Source organism: Thermobia domestica, chromosome 8 (genome assembly GCF_964235325.1).
Source record: "Thermobia domestica chromosome 8, izTheDome1.hap1.1, whole genome shotgun sequence".
Classification (NCBI taxonomy): Eukaryota; Metazoa; Arthropoda; class Insecta; order Zygentoma; family Lepismatidae; genus Thermobia; species Thermobia domestica.
In genome coordinates this window covers 106,486,982-106,511,280 of record NC_137461.1, presented here as the reverse complement: position 1 = coordinate 106,511,280, position 24,299 = coordinate 106,486,982, and the positions used below count along the sequence as shown (strand labels likewise).

Here is a 24,299-nt window from a genome sequence, read left to right as displayed (position 1 = left end):
TATATTGATGTACGCAACTTGTTCAATTACAGTACTTTTTCCTTCTACGGATTAATACCCAAAAAAAAAAACTTAAAATAAACACAAAATATGCTGTGCAAACTTTCCTTTATTTTTCCCAATAGTCAAGCAGGATTTTGAGCATACATTGCTACTACTTGGCTGCGGTATACTTCAGGACACAGAAAAGCTTTCTCTGGAATTTTGAAAGTCCGTGATGGAGATATGTAACTTCTGCTTTACCTCAATTCCTTTTTTCCAGAACTTTGTTTTGTCAATTTTCTTCTCATTTTTGTTGGCTGTCGCTAGTTGCTACACAAACGGAACAGAAGTACACCTACAAAGAAGACTGACAGTTGACATGCTACGTAGGACTAGCGAAAAATTGTGGGAGCTGAATATGAGTAGTGACTGACGAAGGTCAACAGTGCCCATAAATATTTAACAAAACAACGAAGTATTTATCGCAGACAGTATATGTTTACCCTCTCACAGGATGTTTAAAAATTTTCTAAACGATGTAGTCTGAAACTCAGAATTTTCCGTTAAAGGTTTATTTTGCTTTCCGTTGTCCGCATAACACAGTTTCCGCTTAATGAAAGGACTTTTACATGTCTTTTACTCCAAAATACATGGGATCATGAAATATTTCCCTTTAAGACAGTTTTCTGTTTAATAAAAGGTCCGTTGAAGGCAGGTTTTACTGTATATAATTTTAACAAATTGTCCATAAAAAATTTACTGACTAAAAATTGTGAACCTTTAGGGCTGTATAGAACAATTGGAGTTTGAAATAAATGTATAAAAAGCACTGCATAGAGTGTTTGCTGTAACTGTATTTCATATCGGAATTTATAAGCTCCCGTAGTTAATTTATTACTATTGAAGTACAGGGTGTCCGAGAAGTCTTTCCCTGATTACAGAAATTGATAACTCAGGCTAGAAATAAGATAGAAATATGAAACTGGTGTTGAATTGTTTACAAACTATAAAAGTTTTGGTCACATCAGTACACTTCCACATGAGCATTCTTGGTAGCACATCTAGGCGATATTCATGGTATCCTCAGCGAAGAAGAATGGCCCGATAATTCGATCGTGCAATAACGCGCACCAAACATTCACCTTTGGACTGCCTCTGGTGAACTCCCTGACCTCCCTGGGGGGTTCTGAACCCCAAATGCGTACATTATGGCGATTCACTACTCCACTGACAAAGAATGTCGCTTCGTCGGAAAAGGCAATTCGTCTGAGATAACCATTATCGCCCTCAATACGTGATAGCATTTCGACCGCAAAGTCATATCGACGTGTACCGTCGTCGGGCAACAAGGCCTGAACGAGTTGCACTTTGTAAGCACGAAACAATAAACGTTTGTGTAAAATGTCATGGATAGAGCTTTTTGGCATCTGTAATTCACGTGAGGCCCTGCGCACCGATTCTTGGGACTTTTCAGAAAAGACTGCCGCACAGCCTCCACCGTGTCTGCTGAGGTTCTTGGTCGACCAGACCTCGGAAGGTCAGCAACCGACCCTGTGTTCTTGAACTTCTCATACCAGGCTTTAATGCTCTTGACATCAGGTGGAGTCCTCCCAAATGTTGTCTGGAACTGTCTCTGCACCGTGGTTGGTGATCGTGTCTCATGGTACCACAGGACACACTGTGCCTTCTCCTGGTTGGTTGGCATGGCTTCTTGGGCTTCTTACTTACGTACTACAAACCTAAAACAAAAAAAATTGAGACTTGGTAAAACAGAACAAACCTAACACCGACAAAAACTTTTATAGTTTGTAAACAATTCAACACCAGTTTCATATTTCTATCTTATTTCTAGCCTGAGTTATCAATTTCTGTAATCAGGGAAGGACTTCTCGGACACCCTGTACCATATTTTAGGATGTGATTAGTCAGCTACATAACATGATTTAAGTTTTTAACAATCCTGACGAAGTGCAGGATAATTGCACTTAAAATATAGGCGAGCTTTTCATCTTTACAGAAATACTTTCAGGTCAGTATTGTGGTAACACACAGGCTTTCACATTAAAAAGAAAAACAAAAATTATTTTTATAAGTATTTATTCTAGAATACAGAGTAAACATGATAGAGGACCGAAGTGCTACTTCTGATTCACTACAAATATAAAAAAAATGAAATGTCAATGGTTTCATTCTCCTGATGGTTTAATGAGACGTTCGTGCTATCTACGATGAAAACGAACTTATACATAAAAAAAATATATGAAATACTTTTGCTTTGTATCACCATAGGAGAGATAAAAATATATTTTACAATCTTTCAATCGTTCACTTATGACTTACGCACATACACACACACACACACGTACACACAAAAACTCATGTTTGCACTTAACATCATGATGGACTTATTATTAAGATATATATACTGTATATATATAAAATATGTACAAGATACTTCCTCTTCTGTGAGATTTTGGAATATCTGGAAACCACTACCATCCTGGAGTTGTATTAGCAAGACGCCGCATACGCCTAGAAACAAGAAAGAAAGCAGTAAGATATATATAAACACTAAAATACAATATACCTATATAACTATAGAGATCAAAATATATAACTCGATACTTACTTAACGCTCGTGCGGCGATGATACCTTAACGCACTTGCTGAACATAAAATTATTTTTGATCCGTCAAAACTTTAGATGGATTTTTCAGCAGAACATACTGTAGTGTTTACATTTCCAGACTAACTGCAACGTTGATGACTGAAAATTGACCTAGTCTCAGTCGGGCGAATGTTAATGAAATACTAGGATGTATATCAAATATGATCTATCCATTGGTATATATATATAACTTGGACAATATTGTAATTAAACAAACATTAAAAATTAATCATAATTTAGTGGTACCCCTCATTAACCATGTTGTGTGTCTTGTCTTCTTGCTAGTGTTATAATGAAAATCTTGATGAGGGTACACTTGAAGATCGATTTCATCTTAGTCGGTAAAATGATTACAATACATCATGAATTTTCAGGATGAGAAAAAAATATTTTTTTTGGTCGATATTCTCGAAAATGACGCATGAGAATTTACACTCACCCATATTATTTTGTTCAGCTTAATGAGATCTTTCGATTGTCTTATCTTTAGATTTTCTTCGTTAACCTGCTCGTTCCCTGTGGTTGCTTAAGCAAACATTAACGTTTATTGCTTTAACCTACGTAATGATTATGTCTGCCGTTATTTTTTCAACTATCATTCCTAATATCAGGTGGTTCACGGAATGACAACAGGAAGCAATAGAATGCAGTTAAAAATGGAAGAACGCCATATGAAGCATGTGATAACAAGATTATGAAGTAGGTATTATTAAATATACATTGATATTTCTTTGCTATAAGCATATACTTTTTGTGCTAGCTTTGTTTTGATTTCCTCGTGACTAACTGTACATTGTTATTTGAATGCTAATATTTGAAATTACATATACGAAGGTAGGTTGTAAATACATGGATTCTTTATCAATTATCGGAATGTAATACCAAATTTAGGGTTGCATAAGAAAATAAAAATATGTAGTAGTTTATTTCAAGATCACCTATTCTCTTCATTTTCCACCATTTAATTATGATTCCTTATACACCTCCGCCTACTAACCAATTATTTGGAAATGATTTTGAAAAAAAGTACTGAATCGCATAATTCGGTATTCAATTTATTGTAACGAAATTTATTATTAAATTCTGTAATAGTAAATTCGGATTTTGTATTTTGTAAAAATACAAGCAATTTGCTTTCCTTTTTTATTATATGTTTTTAATCACATTTAGTTTATTCTTTTTCATTACAACTCCCAAGGCTCCCGCTGTACTAGCAAAGCAACATCAACATAAAACATATCCAGAACCAGATTCTTTTACATTCAGATGCAACATCAAAGAAGTATACGACGACATTGCTGATGAAGATAGGGACGTGACAAGTTGTGGAGCCTCAGACCTCTTCTCGAATTAGTTCAATACGCAAGTTAAAAATTTCTTCGATCGAAGCAATTACATGTTGATGAGGAAACGGCTCCATTCTATGGTAGGACAAACCTCAAACAACATGTTCCTGGAAAACATCATTCAAAAGGTTGAAACTGGACTCATTGTGATAGTTCAGTAGTGAATTTCTTTGTTTATGACAGTAAATTCTCACTCAGATCAGATTCTGAATCATCAATGACTGTTGGTGACTCTGTGGTACTGCGACTGATACAAGTACTTGATCCAGGACATGATCTGTGTTTTGAAGGATTTTTTTTATTTTTATATTTTTACTACATTACAACAGCTGAAAACTATTGGAATCAGGTTTTACTGGAACAGGGAACACTCAACACTATTACATATTGACTAAATATTGTCGAATCTTTGTATACATACGAGTAGCAAGTCATCGGCAGATGATGAACCTATTACGCCATGACAGGACACACATTTCAAGACCCGGGCAGCATTTATGATTCTTTGTTCACATGATGACGTCATCAAGATATAAACAACGATGTGTCATTAGATCAAAAGTAAACTCTCAAAAGTGTGACATATATCTGTGTACAAGAAAATAATTGTTTCTGCGAGTTCTATACAAACTGTTAGAACGGGTACCATTGGTGATATTCTGAAGTGTAAGATCTCCATGGTCAACTGCTAACTGGAGATGAGACGGATCTACTGAATTTAGTATTTCCTAAATTTTGCATTGCATTGAGAATTTTCATTACCTTACCAGTGATTGCTACCTCAACTTAGAAAGGATTTAGTAAATTATCGTCAATCAAGACCATTTGAGATCAACTTTGAGCCAAGTGTAACTGATCTTTTAGCAATGTTACTAATAAAGCATGAGCCTGCCTCTAAAATGAGCTCGTAACTTCATGAACTGCAAGAATACAGAGGCTGCTCCGTTTCACAGCCATGTCAAATCGGGTTTCACACAGCAACAAAACAGTATGCACACGTGTGTATCAGTCTCTAAGCTATTATGCAGCACGATGAAGGCAAAGTAGCTGGCAAAATTTATGGGAGACGGGAAGGATAAATTTAGTAGAATTTAATTTCCCGTTTTGAAATATGGAACTTTTCCTCTAAATATTTTTTCTATATTGTATTATTCTCAAGATATTTCAATGGAACGATTAAAACGAGCCATCCTGTATATCGTTACTTTGGCTTTTTTTTTTTTTTTCGTTAAACGCTAATAATATTGTAGAATATTATTTTGTAATACTTGCGTCTGTTTAAATACATTTAATCGATTAATTCATTTCTTGCCAGCTTAACATTCATTTACTGCTCGTATGTAAAATGTACCAACAGGTACGGTAATATAGAATCAATATTCCTGACAGGGTTTTTTTTTTTTTTTTTTTTTTTTTTTTTTTTTTTTTTTTTCACTGAAAAATTACCTGGGGGTTCATGGAATTGAATCTATGGGTCCTACTAGACAGATCGCTTTCAATTAATTATTAAAGTTCAAAATATTACAACTAAAGAAGGACTTGAATTTTTCCTTGCGACGTGATTTTAATAAATCTTCTCGGGCTATCAGCAAGCTGAAGATATTGACATCCCACATTTCGAATGCGGACATCGACTCATCTTCAGGTATTGTAAAGAGACCAGAGACATAAGCATGTATATATAATGACTTTTCGATATTCCAAATATAGCTTTTGTACAATGTCTCTCTCCTAAATGTAAACCTTTTTAAAATCAATAAATAGCTGATGTACCGCGGTATTGTATTCCCACTTATTTTCGAGTATTTGTCGAATGGAAAATACTTGGTCGATAGTTGATCGATTTCGTCTAAATTCGCGTTGATAATCTCTAATAATTTCATCTCCGTGTGGGGTCAATCTTGCTGACAGAAGAGAAATGCCTCGATAATTATTACAATCAGTTTTGTCGCCTTTCTTGTAAATTGGAACAATGATTGATTCTTTCCACTCTTGTGGAAATTTTTACTTGTTCCAGATAGGTAGAATAAGTTTGTGTATCTTGTATCACAATTTTTAGCCAATATATTACATATCTCCGAAACTATTAGGCGTACACTTTTGGAATTTTGAACAAATTTCTTCCTTGAAGTTTAAGAGGCCTCATCCCGGCGAAATTAAAACACCGCTAATTTTACAATGATTATGCGATATCTTCCATTAGATAAAAGATAATGGAAATGTGGAACAAAAGCGCTCTATATTTTATCATTTTACATGAGATACCGTTATCACGACTCACTTATCTGCTTTCGATTTCGAGATATTTTGAAAATCGGCATTTATTTTTGCGTTTCTAAACTGCTGAAAACGGAAATCCACTAGGTGACTTGTGATAACGGTACCTCATGCAAAATAATATTGTCTAGGGCGCTCTTGTTCCACATTTCGATTATCTTTTATCTATTGGAAGATATCACATAATTACTGTAAAATTAGCGGTATTTTAATTTCGCCGGGATGAGGCCTCTTAAGCTGCAGTTAAAACTTTTTTTTTCACGAAGCAGCTATGAAGAGAGAACGAGGCTTGATTTTTTTTTCACTTTTCTTAAACCATTAGCAGCATTTTCAAAACTATTAGGCGTAGAACTTTGAAATTTTCCGTATGTATTCCCCTTGTAATCTAAACTGTACATAAGACGGGATTTTTTTTTTTTTTTTTTTTTTTTTTTTTTTTTTTTTTTGAATGTGGCACCTAAGGAGGGATAGGGAGGCTTGAATGAGTTTTGATGTTTGCTGTAACTCCGAAACTATTAGGTATATAATCTTAAAATCTTATATAAATGTTCTCCTTACACTCTAGGCTGTAAATAATATGACTTTTTTCCTTTTTTCTTTTTTTCAAAAGTGGTAGTATGAAGAGAAAGAGAGTCTTTAATATTTTTTGCCGTTATCCAGATTTCTAAAACTGTTAGACATAATATCTACAAATATTGTATATAAATACTTCCCACGTATCCTAGGCTGAGGAAGTATAAGGAAGGACTAGGGTCAAAAGGTAACCTTGAGTGTATTCTTCGATTTTTACCAGATCTTCGGAACTCTTGAAGAAAAAAGAAAAAAAATTGAAATTTTGTATAAATGTTCTTAAACCATAGGCCGAGGGTAATGTAAAATATTATGAAATGACACTCCTATGGGAAAAAGGGGGTCTTACATCTTTCCTTCATCTTCTATCAGATCTTTGAAACTTCAAATTTTGAATAGATTTGCTCACTGAATCCTAGGTTAAGGACAGGATAGAGTTCTATGAAAAGTTAACCTAAGTGGGCAAAGCGGGCTTGGACTGTTTTTCACTGTGCACCAGATCACCAAAATAGTTGGGTATAGGTAACTGAAATTTACTAAAAGAAAAATGTTTTCCTGAGACTCAAGACAAAAATACCTGAGATAAAAATGCCTGAAATTCCAGATCTAAGAGAGCGGAAAAGGGAGATAGACCTATTTTGTACGACAGAGCTTTGAGTAATTTTACTCCGAAGTGTACACAGACTTATTAGTCTTATATTATGAATTTCTTTCGAAACATTCAGCATACAGCCATAAAAGGAGGTGGGCGGATAAGGGCCATTTTTCGCCCATCAGACAACGGAAAAATGAAGTGTCCGATTCCGACAAGTTTGCAATGTATTTGTATACTAGAAGTTCTGTTGCATATGTAAAAATAATAGATACGTGATAAAGAAAATAGTAAGTCATAGAAATGAGAGCCCAAAAAGAGTTCGTTTCAGCGTTTTGCGACATTTTGGTAATGTTTGCTGTCTTTGATGGAGGCTTATAGGAAGAAGGAGTCGATGAACCAAAATAAATCTGACTCGTCATAATATAACGCTGTGTAACCTTTGATATGAGTACTAACTGATTTTGGTTCAGTGTGTCCTTCTACCTATTAGAGATCAAAATGTATTGCGCGAGAGTATAGAGCGATGAATACCGTTTATACGCTGTAATGTACGAGTTCAACTGGAGACTCCAGCTCTGATGTTAGTTACCGATTGTGACTGAAAATACATGCTCAGCATGTCAATAAAATATATAAAAAATGTATTGTTTGCGCGGATATGTGTGTAGGGCAGCAAAAATAGAGACAGCACGTTATGGAGTATTGAGAAGGCGTTTCATTTCTGAAAGTATGATATGAGTAAAAGTGCGAGCAGAAAAACCAGTCGCAGAATGGCATAACATTCTGTAATAGATATACATATCGAAGAATCATACATACCACGCGTCAATGAAGTACCGATGGGAAGTCATTGATACGTTATATTGCAATACTGAGGGAAAGATTAAAAACAACGACCAACAATAGCCGATCCTCCGATCCTTATCCTGATGTATCCGATCCTTACACTCACGAGCACTTAAGTGACAAAGGTATGTACTCTCTGTACATACATCATGACGATGCTTCTGTTCTCCGAGTTCAGTGGTATTGTCAATGTAAAGTAGGCGCACGGGTCGTCGGATGTTGTGGGCATGTTGCTTCCGTACTATGGTTTCTGGCTTACTGGCGCCACAATTCCACCGCAGTTAAGAAACCAAGTCTAGAATATACTCATACACTACAAGATGCCGCAGCTGCACGATGGTCCAGTGGCGATTCGGATGACGACAGCAAGGACGATGCCTAATCTGCAAACTAGCTACAAGTGTCTCTAGCTATCTGATTATTATCTATGCCTGATTATTTCCGATGTAATATATTGATCTCATAGTCGTAGTAGACTTCATTCTTCTTATTCTTGCCGTTAGTGTTCTATTTACTACTGCTTTCTCGGATTCCAACTCATGACATTAGTGTTTACGTTCCTTCATTAACACACGGCTTACGTCTTTGTTTATTTATTTATTTTTTTTTTTTTTACCTCTCACTTACAGCGCTTTCCGTCAAAATATATTTGATTTCTTATTTTTATGAGGTATACTATTGGAAACCATGCATTTCACATCTCGGGCCTGATGGGCGAAAAATGGCCCTTATCAGCCCACCTCCTTTATATATTGTTTTGACATACACAATATGAATATCGCATACAAGAAGTCAATCTGGCTAATCATCGACACTAAAAAAAAAAAAAAAAAAAAAAAAAAAAAAAAAAAAAAAAAAAAAAAAAACTTAAGGTTGATTTTTGGAAAATTCAGTTTGAGCGATATAAGTTTTGAGTAATAATTTGTACGAAATGGAGAAATCTTCCAAATTGGGGGGTAAGAAGGATATTTGACAAAATAAATTCCCTTGAAATATATAATTGGGTGAATCCACTACTTCCGGATGATAGAAACCGACGTGACCCAGTCTCGACGTAGTGAAAAGTTTGTTTACGAGTAATTTAGTTCGTACTTGTGAGCATAATTTCAGCGAAATCAAACTTGTATTGACAAGTATTTGAAACCACAAAAATGTACATAGCTTTCAATATGTTCCATAAACTTTATTCTTGCCGTGTGAAGAACAAGCATTCTGCTAATAAATAAATAAATAAATAAATAAATAAATAAATAAATAAAAATAAAATACAAAAGAGAGAGAACTCGAGAACGATTGGATAAATGTCGGATAAAAGGACACAGTGATTATTTCGAAACTAGATATCATTAGTGCTCCAGTGAAAACTGTGATAATTTTAAGCTCCTGCCTTATCATTTTTTGTTTGTGGAAGAACTTTTTTTCTTCTATGCTTTGAAATTTAACGTACCTTTTCTGCACCAAGGCTACATGAAACGTGTACCTACAGTTTAAGGTGGAATCTGAACTACTGTAATGCGTTAAAAATGTTTCAATGTTCTCCCATCAGGAACTGAACCTGGGCCCACGTCTAGCAGAGGCACAGGCGCTAGCCACTAAACTAGCGGGGGTAGACTGAAGTGAAATTAGTGTATCAAAAATGAAAACTTTCAGTTTTACGTTCCATAATTATGCCGGCTAGGCTAATGGCGATGATGAGAAACAAATGCAATGGCGGAATGAATCAAGTGGGAGAAAACGGGAGAACTCCGCACACGGTGTTTGTCCACCACAAAGACTACCTGGCGCGAGCTGTGATTGAACCAGGGACCCCAAACACCAGAGATGAACGCTCTACCACTGAATCACCGCGTCCGCCATTAGTGTATCAAGACTAGTCACAACGAATAGCTTGATGGGTGGCTTATTTTGTGCCTATAACTACAGAGATCTAAAACCATTAACAGTGCAAAACCTACTGATGAAAACTTATGCATAACACCGACTAATAATGAATCCTATCGCTGAAGGAACTCGAAGATTCGGTTATCGCAGGGAAAGAAAAATTTGTCCCTGGATCATATCCTATTTGAAACGTTATTGCTCATGTCCCTCACATGTTACCTTATGTTATCTTCTCACATTGGTGTACTTAATTTTTTTTTTTTTTTTTTTTTTCCGACCGATACTCTACGGATTTAGCGTATACTTCCCTGGGGGTGACATGTCCTGCTCCTCTTAAGACATCTCGACTTTATTATCCGGATGATGTTCCCAGGTATTGGAAACTCCGCATACTCTTTTAAATGTTTGATGTCTTTTAAGTGGTAAGACTAAAACTATCTTGTTTTACGTACCTTGTGTTACGATCCTGATCACGTATTTTCTTCTCCATTTCAGCATCTGTAAGCGTTTCTAAAAATGGCGCCCACTGATCTGCTTCTGATGGCGGTCTAAATGGCACTTCCACAGTCGGCAGCGGGGCCTCACTGTAATATAATTGTATTTATTCTTTACTAAAGTTATATAACATTGCCATGCAGAACCAATCATCTTAAAGAAAGAAAGAAGAAAAAAAAACTTCTGATACCTCTGTAGCAAGTTTCAATACACCTTCTTACAAGAAAGAATTCAAATGAAAAAATCGTTGTTTGTTGCAATCTTACCTATAGATATCGATAAAGAGCTTCTGGAATACACAACAGTTTTCAATTTCAAAGTTCACCTTCTTTCTTCCTTTATTTTTATTGATCTGTGTGTGTATATAAAACTGTAAACTAAAAGAAATCTCCTGTCCAAAGTCAAACGATCGTATCGACAGGTTTGAACGAAATCAACAGCAGACAAATCATATAACCATAAGACGAAAGCAGAAAACCGAATCTATAATATTGGTGAGGCATCATAAGTATAAGACTTACCGTATCTGTAAGTTTGCAGCTTTTAGCTAAACAGAAAATCATAATTTCCTTAAAAAATAAATAAATAAAATCAAAAGTAGATAAACACATAAAATTAAAAAAATCAGCAGATACGGCTTTTTGCCTTTAGACAGCAAACGATTTATCGCATCTCTAAAGTTTATACATTACTATACAAATTGAAGTGAAAAATAAGTGAAATGACCTAATTGATTCCTTGTATTATGAATTCACTTTCTTTTCTAAAGTATCTGATCTGTATTATTTTTGTGAAGGTAAAATTTAGCAACATAAATAATATACAAGGACAGTGGACTGAAATAATGGCAATCTGTTGCACTACCGAATTTCTTTCTTCTGGTTCTGACCTACAGATCGGACATCCTGAACACGTCACCTTCAACATATTTGCATCTCCTTACATCTGACGCGCTTCTATCACGGAATGCTCTGGTTCTGACAAAACTTAATGTTTCTAGCCTGCTGCACTTCTTAACATGGCCCATATCGTGGCGTGAACGTCACAACAACCGCTACTAACTTCATCAACTGAACTGTCAAGAATTAACCACGCACGATGTCTGATAAATTTTATTAGCCATACTTCTCTTAACCAAACTCTTCTTTGATTTGACTATCCTCCAGTTGTCATTTCTACCAAGTTTTCTGTACGAAATTCTTGCAAGAAGCATTTCACTCTTTCTAGCAGCGAGCGTTTATATTCTATCCTGAACAACTACTACTCCGACACTTAACTGATTATCTGTACTTCAATCAAAAAAAGTGAAAATGCGATAGTTCTTTTCCTTTCCTCCTCTTTTCTAATTGATTTCACAGCATGAATTACATCTATTACGGAACTTATAATCACTAATGATAAATAAGGGAAATAATCAATTTTTTGTACACAAAAAGACTAAAAACACAAACAGTACACCACCAAGTCTTACGAAATGTACAATAATTTCTCTGCTAATTTTAGGCGCTCTCTAAATATATATTTTCAGAACAGATCTGATAACAGTTTTAACAGAGTTCGATAACTTTTTTTCTTTATTGATATATGTATCACGCATTACCCTTCTATGAGTAGCAAATGAAAGAGGTCACGAAACAACAATGCACTACAACGATTGATAAGATTGAAGGATAAGGAAGGGAGGGGGATCTTCGGCAACCACTAACGCAATCATCATCAGTCCAAATGTAAACTTTTGGTGATGGATCTGTATGCCTGTTATGCGCTATCATACATCACAGAGTATTCATGTTTTCAAACTATTACTAAAGTCGTAGAATGTAACTCAGTAATAAACTTCCCTAAAAAAAATCGGTTAAAAATTATTTCATCAGCAGTTATTACCTTTTATGTGATCATGTTACCTGAGTTTGGTGAATATTCATTCTCATTTTACCACGCACCAACGATTAATAATATTAATTTTAAAAAAATCGAAAACAAATAAATCTCATGTACCCGTGCTGTCGATACCTGAATGCGTATGTTCGTTGATGCCAGCTTAATTGCCCTCTTATGCTGTACGCAATCGCTGTGACAAACTCTCCGCCTAATCCCAGTTCGGCACATAACTTCATAGCAAAGGCCTCTGGGTTATTTTCTTTCTCACTCATGTCCCATTCCACCTGATCTACTAGAGAAGTATTTCCAACATGGATATTCAGCTGCAATAACAATATAAAAATATATAAATAAATAACAATAAAAAAAAACATTCGACTGAAAAAATACATATATACAAGGTGTAATATGTGCCAGTTGGCATTTATTATTTTATACTTAAAGCGCTATGACCGTGTATACACGGCTACGCTGCTTTTGGCATCAGCGCTATGACCGTGTATACTCGCCTCTAAATCTCTGAGCTGCCAATTTTGCGGCTGAAATTGTTCTCTAACCACCCCTTGGTTCTTGTAGTTCAAACTGTTAACAACAGAGTGTAGGAAGTGCTGCGCCGTAACTTAGATTTTTTTCTGGGGGGGGGGAAGCACTAATATCCGTATTTGCCCCCCCCTAGAAAAAGTTGTTTTTCTAATTCTTGGGCCCTCTCTTTCCATCTTTCCCTTACTCTTTATGGGTTCCTTGGAGCCTGTGGGCCCTCCCGCACGCCAAGGTCTACTTGGCTGTTAGTTTCGTTCCTGGGCCCGTTCCATACATGACAAATTATGGGGACAATATTGAAAAATCTCAAAACCATACAAATAAATATTATTTCTAGGGCGCCTAACAGTAGACAATTTTTACTGAAATGGGCCCACGACTCATTTTCGTTTTATTTACCTTTTGTGTGCTGTTTTGTTTATGTAATGGAGTGAACCTGTTTGATGCTTCATTTATAATTTCATGTTCGTATCGTATATGGAGTTAAGAAAATTTTGACTTAAAATGGGCAACCTCGAACGGCGGGGAGCTTCCCTGGAAGGGCAGTTGCACCCCCGGCCCCCCACAAGTTACGGCCCTGAGGGAGTGTATGAATTGCTCCCTGTGTTTTAGCGGGAAATGAGTCACGCGTTCAGTAGTGATAATGAGTAGGGATGGCCAGAACCGGTTCCTAGTGGAACCGGTTTTCGGGTCTGAACGGATCCGGTTCTAGAAGATCCGGTTTTTCGGATCCAGGTCTGGAACCGGTTTTTCGGATCCAGGTCTGGAACCGGTTCTTCGGATCCAGGTCTAGAACCGGTTCTTCGGATCCAGGTCTAGAACCGGTTCTTCGGATCCAGGTCTAGAACCGGTTCTGTTTCAGAACCGGTTCCGCTGGAACCGAAACTTTGTGACCATCCCTACGCTAAACCCGAGCTGCTGGCAGGCTGGGAACAGTATGCTAGATGAAATGGTGGAAGCGACAGGCAGGCGCCCAGGCGGCGGCAGCTTGTCTCATTTGGCTAAATAAACTGGGTAACTGGCAAACTCATTGGTTAAACAGGCAAACTGGCCAACTCATTTGGCTAAACACCCACTGGTGAACCAAATTTTTTTTTCTGGGGGCACAAGCGGGTCTGGGCGAGGAAGGCAGAAGCGCATGGTCCTCTTTGCATTATTTTTGAAGGTGAACTTTATGCCTCCTTTACGGGTCTTTGGGGGCTTTCGGATCCAGGTCTGGAACCGGTTCCTAAGATCCGGTTCTGGAACCGGGTTTTCAGATCCAGATCTGGAACCGGTTCCTAAGATCCGTTTCTGGAACCGGGTTTTCAGATCCAGATCTGGAACCGGTTCCTAAGATCCGGTTCTGGAACCGGGTTTTCGGATCCAGGTCTGGAACCGGTTCCTAAGATCCGGTTCTGGAACCGGGTTTTCGGATCCAGGTCCGGAACCGGTTCCAGAACCGGTTCTGAAAACCGGATCTTCAAGAACCGGTTCCTCGCGGAACCGGTTCCGCCGGAACCGGAACTTTGTGGCCATCCCTAATAATGAGTTCTCCCAACCAGGTGGATCTTGGAAGGTAGTACGACTGACATGTAGGCAATTCCCAGTCAAAACCTGATAAAAAAAAAATGTACTGAGGTGTGTTGTGTTTTGCGAGAGAGACTCAGAAAGATGGTACGAGAAATAAAATAGTATGTTTATCAATGTACGGTTTGAGATATTGGCTTGTGCGTTTTCAAATTTCATCATGTTTTCAAATTTACCATTCTGTTGTCAATTTTTCATCTTTGCCATAAATTATCTACATTTCACCCAAACAACTTGTAATTTGTTCTACAATTCAGTATTTACATTGAATTACGTAAATAGAGACCTTTCATACAGGTGAAAGACTTTACATATTTACTGTAATAATATTATCAATATATTATTGTATTACTGTAATAATATTATCAAACGCTTGCTCTGAAATAACTATATGAAAGTGTATGTAAAATAAAATAGTGTTTTTCAAATTTTGCAACCAATGAAACAAGAGAGTTTATTTTTTTTCACTATATGATACTATATGTTACATGTCAAAAATAATTTATTTTCCCAAACTAGAAGGACCATATTTTGCGTCCTGTACATATATTTATTATATGCAAACAATTTCTCATTTTTTGAAATGTCAAAATAACCTAAAATTGCCCAGCATTTTTAGTTAGTTCCGTATAAAAAGTAAGTGAAATCTTTAAGTTTTACGTCCCACGCGTATGCCGGTTAGGCTAAAGGGATGGTGATGATGAGAAATGAATGAAATGGTGGAATGAAGAAAGGGAGGAAACGGGAGATGACCAAGAAAACCCACGAGCACGGTGCTTGTCCACCACACAGTCCACACGGCGCGAGATGGGATCGAACCATGGACCCCAAGCACTGGAGTTGAACGCTCTACCACTGAGCCACCGCGCCCCATTCCGCATAAAAAAGCACTGTAAGTGTTAAACGTAAAAAGGGTCTTTCCTAGTAACATAGTGAAATCGGCCCTTGATCCAAATTGGGTCGCTATTGACCCAAAAGGTTAGCCTTGACCTAAAACTACCTTTAAAAAAAATGACCCCCTCCCTTTACCGAATTATCGTATTATACATGCTCAAAATTGAATACTTTTTAATTTTGGTTCGGGTGGTCGAAAAATTTTGAAAGTTTAACAGATTGTAGATACTATCTAAATGTAAATATGTAATATTGTTCAAAACCATTGATGCGTATTTTCCTTTTTTTTGTTTTTTTTTGCATGTTGAAAAATTAAAAAAAAAAAAAAATCTATAAAGAAAATTTAGGGGGGACAACACGTCGCTGATTTTTTTGGTTAGAAAATTTGTTATACCCTTAGGTACAACATATATTTTTTCGGGGCCTGAAAGTGATGGCAACATTGTCAAAAAGAAATAAAGCTGAAAACAAACGTGTTTTTCGCAAAGTTTTCTCATTATTTTAGGGCTCTTAATGTGAAGGCCCCTTCACAATCCTTTGCCAGAGTTCACAATTTTCCTTTCTCTTGCGTCCCTTTCGCTTCTGTCGTTCTTCAGCTGCTTCGATTGTGTCCGTTTCGGAATAGAAGCACCAAATATATCTCCGTAACAGTGCTTTCACTTCCAGGTAAGTGACACACACCTCGCGTCGGCTCCTTGTATCTATCAGTGCTAGGTTCACTGGCCGCACACAGTAGCGCTCTCTACCGCGAGCTGTGTAACTTTGTTGTGCAAAAGTCGGTTGAAGTGGAAACACTGTTATAGAGATTTATTTGGTGCTTCTATTCCGAAATGGAAACAATCGAAGCAGCCGAAGAACGACAGAAGCGGAAGGGACGCAAGAGAAATGAAAATTGTGAACTTTGGCAAAGGATTGTTTGAAGGGGCCCTCAAAATGAGGGCCCTAAAATGGTGGCAGAACTGTTCGAAAAACACGTTTGTTTTCAGTTTTATTATTATTATTATTATTTTGACAATGTTGCTATCACTTTCAGACCTCGAAAACAATATATGTTGTACTTAAGAGTATAACAAATTTTTTAACCAAAAATCAGCGACGTGTTCCCCCCAAAAAAATTTATACAATTTTTTGAAATTTTCAACATGCAAAAAAATAAAAGAAAATACGCATCGATGGTTTAAAAAATGCACATTTACATCTAGATAGTATCTACAATCTGTGAAACTTCAAAATTTTTCGACGACCACCATTAAATTTTTTTTTTTAAAATATTCAATTTTGAGTATTATGATATGATAGGGGAGGGGGTAGGGGGCATTTTTTTATAGGTAGTTTTAGGTCAAGGGTAACCTTTTGGGTCAATAGCGACCCAATTTAGATCAAGGGCCAATTTCACTATCTTACTAGGAAAGACTCTTTTCGTTTCTTGCATTTTCATCAAAATTTGCAATATGCAACAGCACAATATTGAGAAAGTGAAATAAATTTATTAAAGATAATTTGAAATACTTTAGTGAAGTATTAAGTTAAATTTTCTGAAAATTTCTTAAAATTTTAAAGTTTCACCTTAATCCAAGTACACATGATACAAAAATTACGTATTTTCTAAAAGCCACATCTGCTCAGCATCATATAATTTCAGCACTTTTATTTTGTTTCTACATGTTATCTGGGCGCAGTGACCATTAACTGAAGTTGAACTGTGGCAAAACAAGAGTCAAAACGCGAAGAAGAAAGCACCGACTTTTGTGATAGGAAACCATTTTTCAGTACTTTTATACGGCAGTCAGCTTAAGGTGGACATCAATGTTGTTCTACGAGAGAAAATATAATATTCTGTGCTCTTTAGAAAAGTGTAGTACATTTTAATACAAACTCGAGGTATACGAGATGCGGTAGGCTTTTCTTGAAACGTCTCCAGCAAAACTTTCTATTACTACCATTGGACGGCGCTGATATCACTTGCCAAAGAAGCAAAGTGTTATTCGTTTTCTATGGTCCAAAGGACACAGCCACAGATATTCGTAGGGAAATGGAGCCCGTGTATGAGAACAAGTGTTTAGCAGTATGAAGTGTGCAGTGATGGGAAAAGGAGTTTGAAAATGAATGAAAAACTGTCCAGGAAAATGAGTGATTGGGCCGACCTCATTCCTCGCTAACACCAGGCAATATTAGGCATATTGACGAAAAGATAAAAGCACATCGCCGTGTTCATCTCACTGTAAGGGAGTTTGGCATTTCCTACGGCAATGTTTATGGCATTGTCCACCGCAAAGTGTCATGTTGCTGAACTACTTTCAGCGTTATGTCGAGGAGGGTAACACCTTCCTGGATCTCACTGTCACGGCAACGAAACATGGAAGCTGCATTACACCTGCCGCGTCAAAACAGCATAGTATGGTATGGAAATATATCGGCTCGCCCGTAACGAAGAAATTTCGAACAACGCTATCGACCGGTAAACTGATGCTCACAGTATTCTGAGACAGTTGGGGATCATTTCTACTGTATTTCCTGCCAAGAGGTGAAACTATCAAAGAAGAACGCTACTGTTGCACTCTCTCTCTTCTGTAAGCAGTCATTAGGAAAAGGCGTCAGGGTAATCGATATGTTAACAATGAAGTTTTCCTCCATAACAAAGCAAAACCGCACGTGTCAAACACACTCCAAACTTCAAATCGCCAAATTTCACTCTTGGTCTTGGGAGATTATGGAGCATCCCCCTTACAGTCCAGCTCTACCCCTAGATATTGCCATTTGTTTTTGTCCATTGAAGAAGTTCCAGGAAGAACAGAGTAGGAAGAAGCAATACTGATAAACTTTCTTTCCCTTCCACTTTCGCGAAACAACAAAGGGAAAAATATCTATGCTGACCAAAACACGTGGCTTCAAGCCCAAACTTGAAGGGATGTCATCACCCTATACTGTCGTATGCAAAGAGCAGAAAATGCATTTTGCTGTAGCATTATACCCTGTAGACATAAGACAAAAAATCAACCTTATGGGTTCTAGAGGATGATAACCGATGGTATGTGTGCGTGGCACAGCATTTGTGCCGAAAGGGTTAATAAAGCCATTCTTTTCTTTTGTCTGGCTCCAGACTTGAGGTACTAACCTAATATTTGCCTGGCATATTTTGAGGAAAGTTAAAAGAATCTTCAGCCAGGATGGCTGCTCCTTGAATCCTCAGTGTAACAGAGGATGTTGTTCCTATTCTATATTACACAAAATTACCCACATATTTCTTACTCTCCGAAATTATCTATTTTCACCCTTTCTAGAAATCAAAATATAAGTCAAAGCCAAGTGCACAGTGTGTTCCACGAAATGTGAATGAGTTTTCATGAATTCCCTGTTTACGACAAAGGAATTCCGTAGTTTCATTCCAAATGTACACAATAGGACACGCATGTTTAAATGATTTTTTGAGTAGGAATACGGCTTTAAATTAGTGCTATTAAAAATTATTCGAATAATTATTAAACGAACTATGAACTATTCGAATCTTAGCCTTAAATGTACGTTCAAAATTTAATAAAACCCAATTTTGCCCAATAAAACTCAATGTGATTTAAAATAAAAATAAATAAATAAATAAAACTGGATTTTTCATAGCCGAGATCAGAAGACACTTATTTGAACAAGCATGAGTCCTGCTAACACTGACATATTTTTAAAAAGTATGGATAAATATCTGAAGAGAATATGAAATGAAAAAGTAATGACCCACGAGTCTATAGTATGATGATGGGATTCATTCCTAATTTTAAAAAAAAAGAAAGAAAAAATGCTGGTATGAGTAACATCGAAAATACTAACTACGTACCTCAACTTTCACAAGCCAAAATAGCCAAGACCCTTCGTATCTGAGGATACTACTGAACCACCGTGATCGCAAGAGAGGACTCGGTTTGAAAAACGCACAGTCAAATGTTTGTAATAATACTAAATTTCCTTTCTGTCTCATATTAATACATTATTTTATCTTTAATTGTAATATTCAAAGAACTGAAATATATATATATCGAACATTACATATATATATTGTTGTTATATTGAAAAATATTTACTTCAAAAAGGTATTTTAGAAAACTAGCTTAAAAGATTTTTCAGATCTGAAGTTCATAGGATTACCTTAATAATTACTCTTTGGTCAGCTTGTTCCTCTAAAATATTATCTGTGGGGAAACCATCAATCTGCTGCCTTATTGCCTGCGCAATTGCAGGAACAAACGTCAACGGATTCAAGTCGAGATCATCGCACAGAACCTCTGCAAACTGTTCCGGTGTGATAAGACTCTCTGTAAATATTAAAAAATAAATCGTAGAGAGACAGCAAAATATTTGAAAGCAAATACGCAACAATCCACATTGTAAATTATCAAAACATACGAACGAATTAGCTTTCCGATTCAGCTCATATAATGAAATCTACGGTACTACACTGAAGCAGCATGTTCAGTTCACTAATCGTCTGACTAACTATTCTTATTACTCGCCTTCAGTAATTATTCTCAGATTTGATTCTTTACTGGTCCAGATTTCTAAATTGGCGATAAGCCAAATTGTGAAGACAAACGGGAAGCCGTCTAGTATACAAACAGTGGATTATGAATAAATAAATAAATAAATAAATAAAATGGGAAACAACGCTCTGATTATGCAACATCCAGTTTCTTACGTCCTACCTTGTCACACAGAACCTCACTTAGGCTGTAGCCTTTTATTTATGTATTATAAATATATACCCATCATTTTCGAACCTATCTACCAAGAACACTGGAACTGTCAGGGGCACGACAGTAAAGTCTACTGAAGTGCTAACCAACTAGTAAGACCCATAGGTTGAAATATATCTCAATCATGGGCCGCTGTGACTCATTGGTAGAGGGCTTACATCTGGTGCGTGGGGCTTTGGACCCAACTCGCGCTAAGTGGGTTTTGTGTTGGAGAAACACCATATGTGTCGGTTCTCCCGTTTTCTCCCACTTCCTTTATTCCACCATTTTATTCACTCATATCATCCTCCTCCTCTCCCTTAGCCTTGTGCATAATCGTTGGACGTTAACTAATATGTATATATAAAATCGGAATCCTAATAATAGAAGTATATTTTACAATTCTTTCATTATATCTGATTACTTGTACAGAGAATCCGAATATAAGTGATCAGAACAAAGGAAACTTCCATTGTGGCATATAAAACTAAAACTAAAACAATGTATTTGTGTTATGCTTTACAGTTACACAATGCAAACAAAGAATAGGAATACTAAGCTTTCGAGCCGCAAGAGCGTCAACTGTTAATAAAGAAAAGTGAAAGAATAGATTGATGGGTAGGACCAGGGATACAAGAAGTGAGTATAACGCATTAAACAAATACTCACTTACAGATCTAATTAATACTCTTCCGATATAAGGCATTCTTGCTTTCTTACAGGGTCACAATAACTCATAAAACCAAATCCTTCATGCAGGTAAGCGAGAAAGTAACTTTCTCGTTCCAGTATCCAGGGCTCCCACTCTTTTTGCCCCCAAAATTTCCAGAACGTTTCAAGGACAAATCACCAATTTTCCAGGACTTCGACACAGGAAGGTATAACAGGATTGCAACTGTAGGTTCAAAACTCACAACAGTGAAATGAAAAGTACAGTAATTTATATAGTGAATATTAATGCAAGTACAGTATTAATACACAATAATTAAATACACAAAGTGGAGCGTAATGTGCTGCTTTTCTTTTGGTGGTCTCCCAACTCCCCTTAGAGCCACCCGATCCACCCACATCCAGCACATGTATTTTTATTCTTTCTACATGGCATTTTAAGTGTGCACCGAACAAATTTACAAACAAAAATATATTTTTCGTACATAGCATCATTGCGTAACAGTGTGACAGATATAGTTTGAAAAAAAAAGGGATTATATTAATTGTTTTTCAACTGAGTATGGAGTTGTGTGATTTCCTAATCTATAGACATAATCTCATATGAAATTTTACTGAAGAGTATGTACTGTTGCGAAAATAGACTGATGTATGACTGATACTCACAAAGCACCGTTTCTGGAGGATAGTGCTAGTAAAGACAGTATCCAAGAATAGGTTGGCAGATTAGTGGATGAAAGAAGAAGAGAGAGGTTCTCCCAGACAACAACCCTGTTGGGAGAAAGAAGGCCCATCGACCATCCACACATACAGGATAATGACAAATTATTATGCAGCACAAGACCAGGAAAAGCACACAAAAACAGCAATCAATTAAAATCATTACAATTATGAAAAATCTCACATTCAGCTTTTCTGTAAATTTCAAAGACAGAAATGCATTTTCAAGTACTTGAACTAAATCATGTTAGCTGTAGTTATTACTGAAACAATTATTAGTGAAATACGAACACAATTATAACACATTTCTGGCAAAATTCCTACGAAGAAAATTTACAGCCCAAAGCTAAACTATCTCTTGTGGATATTTTCATAAGAAAGCACTTAAGCCATGTATTAAGGCTAATAATGAAATATTTATTTATGAAATATGAACAAAATGCCTGAGTTCTTCTTGAGAAAAATCATTCTGGAAGAAAACTCACCTTCAAAAAAAACTTAATTGTTATGTTGTTAATTAAATATCTGTTTATAATATATGAAGAAAATCGCCTGAGTCTTTTTTGAGAATACCGTTCGGATAATAATAATAATAATATGCCTCCAAGAGTAAACACCCTCTTGCGATTCTTTTAAAGGACAAATGATATACTACATTCTAAGGTTGTTAACGAAATATAAAGAAAATAACATCAGTAGTTTTCGAGAAAATAATAATAATTATTATTATAAGAATAAGCTATCCCTTGTGGATTTTTTTTTTCGGAAAATGACATGAAATCTTACGTCCCACCGTTATGTCGGCTAGGTTAAAGGGGCCGGTGATGATGAGAAATGAAAGAAATGGTGAAATGAAGAAACTGGAAGGAAACGAGAGAACCCCGAGAAAACCCACGCACATGTTTGTCCACCACGAAGTTCACTTGGCACGAGCTGGGATTGAACCAGGGACCCCATGCACAAGAAGTGAAGGCTCTACCACGAGCCACCGCAACCCAGGATTTTTTTCAGGAACAAATGAGTTATTTCATATTGTAAGGTTGTTAATGAAACATTTACTTATGAAATACGAAGAGCATGAGTCTTTTTTGAAAAAAATCGTTCGAGAAAAACTTTCCCTCAAGAGTAAATTATCCTTTCTTGATTTTACACAGAGGAATGGCTTAACCACACTCTAAGGTTGCTAATGAAATATAAACAACATCGTATGAGCCATTTCCCAGAAAACAGCAATTTTTTATTTTCATCCTTCAGTAAACTGCCCTTAATTTTGGAGGTAGTAAGAAAATTCGTTGGGGAATCTTATGAAAATCTTAAGCTTAAAATTTGGTCCGGATATGTTACACGGTACGGCCTCTAGGTGAATGAAGAATTTTACATTGCGACGGACGGACAGATATATATATATATATATATATATATATATATATAAAACTTTTTTTCCGCCTTTTGCAGAGCATTAAATGTGTAAATTCACTAAAATCTTGAATTCGATTTTTTTTAATGATAATATTTTCTTCTCTTCTATCGTCGCTCGAACGTAATCAGAAAGATAAGGACAAATGTAAAAATACAAAACGGATTACTCACCGTTTTTATTCCAAGTGAAAGTATCTCTGAGCTTCTGCCCTTCGATTTCCATATCTAACCTGATTGGCACAAGTAACTCCATTTGAGATGCATTCTCGTGAATTGCAGCCGGGTCAGTATCATCAAAGCTGATGGAGAAACACAGAGTTACTCTATAACTATATCTGCACATAGATTAATAATTGAATTAAGACACTGTAAATAGGCGATTTAATTTTATATATTATCGATATCTTAGCGATTTTCGTGTGATACCTGTTGACAGACGAACACACAAACACAGCCATTCCGACATCCGACACTTATATATGCATAGTTTGAAGTCTAAATTCATTTACTAGCCATTTTGCAACTGTTGATAACATTCAATAGGTTGTAACAGATTAGTTAGCTGAAGGGACGTTACCTGAAACCTTTCAGCACTATTTCTAAGAATAAAAACTACTCTTAATGGTCAATGTGGCATTGGCAAGTGCACACAAAATTAGTCTCGTTTGTTTCTAGACAAACAAGGACTGTCTTACACAAATTCCTTTATTAAGAATCAAATATATGTAATTACGAATTCTGAAAATGAATCTACTAACCCTCTAAAAACGAAAGCACCGCTTATATGACTTCAATGGCGAACTAACCAACATTTCTAGTGCACACACTCTTCACTAAATAATCCTTACCAGAGAGGAAATGTCCTAATTTTCTTGTTGTTCACTCTGTTTCTGTTGATTGGCGTAGCCTGTGGTACAGCATCTAAATGAGAACTATTCGGTAATGACGGAACCCACGGAGTGCTTTTTCTGGATTTGCCTTCCCTTTAGAAAGAAAATTACATATTATTTAATGATTGATTTAAAGAAAAAATGTATTTCTTTACAAAATAAATCACCATAAAGACCAAATGAAACATTACTAACCTGAAATCCATTTTAACATTCAATGGAAAAAAAATTCTCGTTTATTCATTACCATGTTAACATATAACTGTTTAACAATAACAATGCATTGCTTTGAAAAGATTAATCATTATTGAAAAATTTGAATTACTTTACTTGGCTTTT

General features: G+C 36.3%; 1 protein-coding gene across 2 annotated transcripts in view; it reads right to left on the bottom strand.

The window, feature by feature from the left end:
* Positions 1–2,062: 2,062 nt before the first annotated feature.
* Positions 2,063–24,299, bottom strand: part of Snr1 (SWI/SNF related, matrix associated, actin dependent regulator of chromatin, subfamily b, member 1) — a 44,504-nt gene continuing 22,267 nt past the window's right edge. The window contains exons 4-9 of one of the 2 annotated variants that reach the window (XM_081768839.1): positions 23,919–24,053; positions 23,242–23,369; positions 19,679–19,845; positions 12,659–12,864; positions 10,618–10,749; positions 2,063–2,514 (exon numbers count right to left, since the gene is read on the bottom strand). In XM_081768839.1, coding sequence (XP_081624965.1) covers positions 2,475–2,514; positions 10,618–10,749; positions 12,659–12,864; positions 19,679–19,845; positions 23,242–23,369; positions 23,919–24,053 — 808 coding nt within the window. In that variant the 3' untranslated portion in view covers positions 2,063–2,474. The remainder of the gene's footprint in view (positions 2,515–10,617; positions 10,750–12,658; positions 12,865–19,678; positions 19,846–23,241; positions 23,370–23,918; positions 24,054–24,299) is intronic. The other variant, XM_081768840.1, reaches the window with a different exon arrangement.